This window comes from Zerene cesonia, chromosome Z (assembly GCF_012273895.1).
Source record: "Zerene cesonia ecotype Mississippi chromosome Z, Zerene_cesonia_1.1, whole genome shotgun sequence".
Lineage (NCBI taxonomy): Eukaryota > Metazoa > Arthropoda > Insecta > Lepidoptera > Pieridae > Zerene > Zerene cesonia.
This window is the reverse complement of record NC_052122.1, coordinates 3906462-3912461: the sequence shown is the minus strand read 5'-3', so window position 1 is coordinate 3912461 and position 6000 is coordinate 3906462. Positions and strand designations below refer to the sequence as shown.

At 37.8% G+C, this 6000-nt stretch overlaps 2 protein-coding genes across 2 annotated transcripts; one reads left to right on the top strand and one right to left on the bottom strand.

The window, feature by feature from the left end:
* Window positions 1–1007: 1007 nt before the first annotated feature.
* LOC119835742 (mitochondrial-processing peptidase subunit beta-like) lies at window positions 1008–2384 on the bottom strand. The gene has a single exon (XM_038360723.1). It carries the CDS (start codon window positions 2382–2384, stop codon window positions 1008–1010), a length of 1377 nt encoding a protein of 458 aa, XP_038216651.1.
* A 792-nt stretch (window positions 2385–3176) lies between these two features.
* Window positions 3177–4586, top strand: LOC119835740 (cytochrome b-c1 complex subunit 1, mitochondrial-like). The gene has a single exon (XM_038360722.1). The coding sequence runs from the start codon at window positions 3177–3179 to the stop codon at window positions 4584–4586; it is 1410 nt and encodes a 469-aa protein (XP_038216650.1).
* The last annotated feature ends 1414 nt before the right edge of the window (window positions 4587–6000 follow it).

Below are 6000 nucleotides of genomic sequence, written 5' to 3'. Positions count from 1 at the left end.
TTAAGTTAAAAAATTACATAAAACAGATTTTTGACTTGTCATTAATTAAAACAACGAAACTAATACATAAACGATATTATACAAAACTGTCCATGAATCCTCTGATGGGGAAAACCGGTTGCTATTCAAACGGTTAATCTTTTTAGATCGGAACGTACAAAGGAGAAAATTGTAAAGAATCACACAGCCTCAGTTCATCCCGGCTCGCTCTAAGCGGGTGGATTGTATGATGCGATATTCAATAGGGATCAGGTTGTTGTGTAGGATTTAAGAGAAACGTTACATTTTAAATAGTTTCATAAAAACGTTTGATGTTCGGAAATCGGTCTCAAATCTACAAGCGATGGTTGCAAAATTTTTGCTAAAATTAGTACAGAGGGGGAGAAAAATGGAAGAATAATAACAGAAAAAACATCTAGTTATACTAGTTATCATATGCAAAATTAATTAATAAACAAGCGTAATGTTAAAATAATCAAATTAATCATTTCAGCAAGTGTTATATATTTCATATGAAAAATTCAACTGAACACTGCAAAACTACATAATTTAACATCGAATAAGTTGCAATGGTTCCACACTCGCTTCCGACGAGATATCCACAATGCAATATTGAGCAAATTCCTCTGCAGAACGCAAAAGTTATGAAAGAACTTTGTCAGTGAAGTTACCGCGCAAACTGAAAACTCCATCACTCTTTCTAACATACTTTGATTTCTCGATAGACTGCAATGTTAAACAGATTGTATATGAAGAATACGTTGAAATTTGCCACGAATTAGGCTTATTTGCCACGGACCTTCTTAGTGCAGTGGTGAAAGCATGGGTGTAGACTGTAGAAGCAAGGAGTAGTGGGTTGGATTCCCAAAGGAGACTTATAAGAACAAAAGAGATCTTTGTCTGATGGATACAGTAGAATGATCAGCTACTTGCCCCATAGCTCACACGGGGAATTAAAATTTATTAAATAATAGTCAGTACTCGCGTTGGTCAACTTTTTAATTATATCAAATTCTCAACCAATAAGTACCAGCTTGTAATCTGTTATAGTCAGGTATGGCTTCCGTTGGTCCGACAGCGCTAACCGCGATGGTTCTGTTATAAATGTAATTGTAGGCAACATCCTTAATGATGCTAGCTGTAAGAGCCGAGAGTTGTTCAAAAGTAGCTGACAAAGATTCTCTCTCATTTTTGAAAAGGACCTGCATGCCGATATCGAAAGATGAGTTAACAACGCCATCTGCTCGTTTCGCTAACTCCAGCTTAGCCGCATTCACAGCTCGCTGTACATCGGCATCCCTCGTCGTGATGCACAAATGCATCCAAGTGCCTTGGACAAGGTAAATACAATCTTCAACAGACATACGAGGGCACACCAGATACGTGCCCCACAAACCAACGTCGCGATAGGCTGTGTAAAAACACTCATAGCTTTCACACGACACACTGGAGGAAGCCTGTGCTTGATAAGGTGCATGGCGCTCAGATCCACCTTGACTCCTGTGATAGGAGCCAATTATATGTTTCGCTACTAAAAGAGGCAAGTAATCAGCGCTCGTGTAACCGGCTGCTTCAAAGGCTAATGAAACGTGAACGAATGGCATTGAATCGTCACGATATAAAGTTTGGGATCCCGTGAAACGACATGGACCGTGATCCAATTGATCATTATCGCTCGGCAAATTGCAAAAACTTTGTCCAGCCCGGGCCATTATGCTTTGATGGGATACCCCACCTGATGAAGCGAGGACTATGCGTAGAGGTGTATAGTTTTTTTGTAGGAAATGATAAGCGCAAGCTCGATTGAATCTTTCCAAATTTCTCGTTGGTCCGGCAACTCGTCGTGACAATGTGGTCCCTTGGAATGCAGTTTCATTTAAATACTCAAACATCACTGTTTTCGGATCTATGTCTAAATCGAGTAATTCAGTTTCAATGTTTAGCCTTTCACATGCCATTTCTTGTTCCGATAATTCTAGATCTGTAAGAATCTTAGCTAATATATCCACAACTTCATTGGAGCATTCGCTGGGACAGATTCCTGAGAAAACTTGATACTCTCTTGATGTTATTGCATCCATTTTGACACCTAGATGGCTTAGCGTATGTTCCAATTTCTGTTTGTTCATGGAATTAAAGCCTTTATATGCCATGTGTTCTATGAAATGACAGATACCATTGGAATCCGAATTTTCGTACCTTGAACCGACTTGTATAAACAGTCTTAGGCAAGCCAATGGGCCGCCGGTTTCTTCAGTAGCCACTCGTACTCCATTTGGTAACTTCGCAACTGTCACAACTCCAGCCTGAGATATGTAACTTTTTGTAGCGTTAAAGAGGTGTTTAGTTTGATTAAAGCCTTTCAATACTTTACACAGAATCATCGTCAAACCAGTCTTATAAATATATATCTAAAATGCACGCAACGACTGATTTGTACATTTGACGTACATTATTTTTATTATGTCATGTTTTATATCAAAAAGTTCAATACATTTTATGCTCGTGGATACTTATTGAGGATAATTCTCGAATTACAGTGTTATTTGCCTGACTAATTAATCGGCTGGGCTTGACTATATGAAATGTTATATGTATATTCAGTAGATCTGAGAATAAGCCGTAAAAAATATTTCATACCGCTAGGCAATTAAGATGTAGGGGTAGTACTATTATTGATGGGTCAGTTAATATATACATACCTCTTAAAATTTTAAGCTTACGAAAATATCTCTACGCGGGCGGAGCCGGGGCGAGCAGGTACTACTTTATAAAGCTGCAAAATCATTTAAGCTACGAATATATATGAACGTGGAAAATAATAAATCGGAATTTACGTATTGTTCGAGGTATTTTATTTCATTGAATTTTTTGTTAAAACAGCTTAAATACTTTGTCCCAGAATATTGTTTTGGTCAAAATAAATGACGATGAATTTTCTCACAGTCTGTTAAAGACTAGTATAGACTATAGCGCAAAATAACAGTCTGGTACGGTAATTTAAGGATTCTACTGCTTTAAAAATAATTTTTAACTGACCAATGTCAATATGACACATTTAACAATATATATGATTTGTATTGGTTTATGTCGTTATCCTCTGCATATTATTAATTCTAAAATTTTTAACTACATATTTTCATTAACAATTCATACTCCGTTTATTATTTGGCGAAATGTGGAAGCGTGTTTTGAAACATAGCTATTTCAGGAAACGATCATTTAAAACATCACAAATTCGCAAATATAACAGCAGTTTCTCGCCTCAATTCGAGCACTTTCTCAACACACAGGCGAACATGAATTGTTCCCACTTGACAACAGGTCTAGTCGTGGCCAATGAGGAAAGGGAGAGCTTCAATTCCTGCGTCGGAATATTTATTAACGCCGGTTCTAGATATGAATTAGCACAGGAAAATGGGGTCGCGCATTTCTTCCAACATATTTGCTTCAAGGGAACTAACAAGAGGCCGAAAAATGTACTCGAAAATGAGATTAGCGGAATTGGGGCAAAGTTGAAATGTTTCACAAATCGCGAGCTAGTCGGTTTCTATGCAGAATGTTTGAACGAGCAGGTACCTCAAGTTGTGGACATTTTGACCGACTGTATTTTTAACAACGCTTATTCCAGTTCCGATATCGAAATTCAGAAATGCGTAGTTTACCAAGAAATGTTAAAATACGATACTGATACATATAAGGTCATAATGGATTACCTCCACACTGGTGCGTTTCAAGGCACATCCTTATCTCAAAGTGTGATGGGGCCCAGTTACAACCTATACAATTTCAGCGAGCAGACAATTAAGTCATACGTGAACAAAATGTTTGTACCATCAAAAATTATCTTAGCCTGTGCGGGGGGAGTGAAACACGACCAACTGTTAGGTTTGGCAAATACATATGTTAACAAATATGACGCCGCTAGATGCCCTAGCTACAGTCCGTACAGATTCACTGACGCCGACATTCGTTACAGGGATGATTCCCTTGAAGTGGGTCATATAGCAATGGCATTCGAAGCACCGCCGTTTCAGCATGAGGATCGTCTTGCTTTGGAATTAGCCTCGGCGGTTGTCGGAGCGTGGGATAGATCTCAAGCTGGTGGGAGTAATCATGCTGGATACCTTGCCCAAGCCGCTGCGTCAGGGTTGGCCAATTCTTTCGAATCTTTTTACACCACTTATAAAGACACGGGTCTCTGGGGAATACATTTCGTATCACCTCGTATGCACATTGACGACATGATAAATTGTATTACTCATGAATGGATGAATTTGTGCAATTGCGTCACGAACGCACAGCTGCTGAAGGCGAAGCTAGCAATGAAGTACAAAATTATTCTACTTAATCAAAAAGCGGAGGACACTTGCAAAGATATAGCTAAATGGGTCCATTTCACGGGATGTGTATCCACAATGCAAGAAAAATTTCGTGCTATTGACAACATCAGTGCTGAGGAAGTGAGGAGAGCGTGTCAAGCGTATATCTATAATAGTTGCCCTGTGGTTGGCGCTTATGGAGCCATTGAGCAGTTATATCTCAGCAGTAGATTAATGGCCGGGACGTACTGGCTAAAAGTGTGAAATATATAAAAACTAAATAAGGCTAGTTGTTATATTGCCTGTTCATTCAATTTAGTCCTTAACTATACTAATATGAGAAAGCTGAAGAGTTTTATTGTTTGTTTGAAGGCACTAATCTCAGGAACTCCTGGTCCGTATTTTAAAATCCTTTCAGTTTTAGATAGCCCATTTGTTGAGGAAGGCTGAAGGCTATATATGTACCATGGGCAAAGCCAGGGCGGACCGCTAGTGAAAAATAATTTGCAACTGAATGAATAAGATTTATGATTTTATTTATTTCAAACATAGCAAAACAGATTATTTTTTATTTCTACAATAGCTTCTTGTAGCATAATGATAGGTATCGTCTTTAATACCAAGTAAAACTTAAATACTTTATACTAATACTTTTTACCTCTAAGCGCAGCGCCTAACGCCATCTAGTTACTATACAAAAAAACAAAAAATATATGGATAATAGCGCAATACAATAGTAATACATAATATGTTTATATAACTAGCTTTTGCCCTCGCCTTTGAACGTTTTAAATTTGGATGTCATTATAGATTTAAACATTTCTCCTGAATCACTCTTTCTAAAAGCATTAGATACACATAGACGTCGGAAAAAGACCTTGTTATATACCTGTTTGGCGCTCACAATTCTCGAACAATTGTGGACGTAAACTTTATAAAAAAATCAACCGTTTCCGAATCATCAGAACTAGACCAAATTTAAATGGGACTACATGGGAGGCACCAGCTTTCATATAAAATAGAATCATAATTCACCAGTTTTGTCTACAACTCACCCCAAGTCACCTATGGGCAGTTCCGTTTCGGTTTTTCCATTTTAAATAAAAATATCCATTTCAATTCATCGCCAATCGGTTGATTACCCTTTGACATTAAAGTAGAGTTGTACAGGCAAACGGAAAGAACCAGTTTCACCGGTTACACGTTTTTAGAACTAGAACAATATTTTGTGTAATTGTGTATAAAAAAATTAACATTCCCTTTTTAAATCACAATGATGCAAAAATCGCTCACGGATATTTACCCATCAAAGACATCAAATTTCATACATGGGACTCCAGCATGAATTGGGCCAGCTCTCACCGGGGAAATTACCACACCCCACCAGAAAACAAATGTTAAATGTAGCAGTATTATAACCTTCTAGCCTGGAAAATTAGCCAATGGACCCGTCATATAAACGAACGTACCTCACCGATCTTGGTCTTGGTCTGAATTTTATGGCGAGTCCATTCCTGTTATATAATTATAAGGTAATGGAAAACAGCTAGGTATTCTAGTAATCATGTAACCTAGTGCCCAGGAATACATAAAATACTTAGCATTTTACAGATTGTCCTACTTTGTTTTCTATTATACACAATGCCAAATTCTCCCCACAGTGGAATATAAATAAAAA

Excerpts from the sequence above, each read along its gene's own strand:
- LOC119835740 (XM_038360722.1), top strand. The coding sequence starts at position 3,177 with ATGTGGAAGCGTGTTTTGAAACATAGCTATTTCAGGAAACGATCATTT.
- LOC119835742 (XM_038360723.1), bottom strand. The coding sequence starts at position 2,384 with ATGATTCTGTGTAAAGTATTGAAAGGCTTTAATCAAACTAAACACCTC.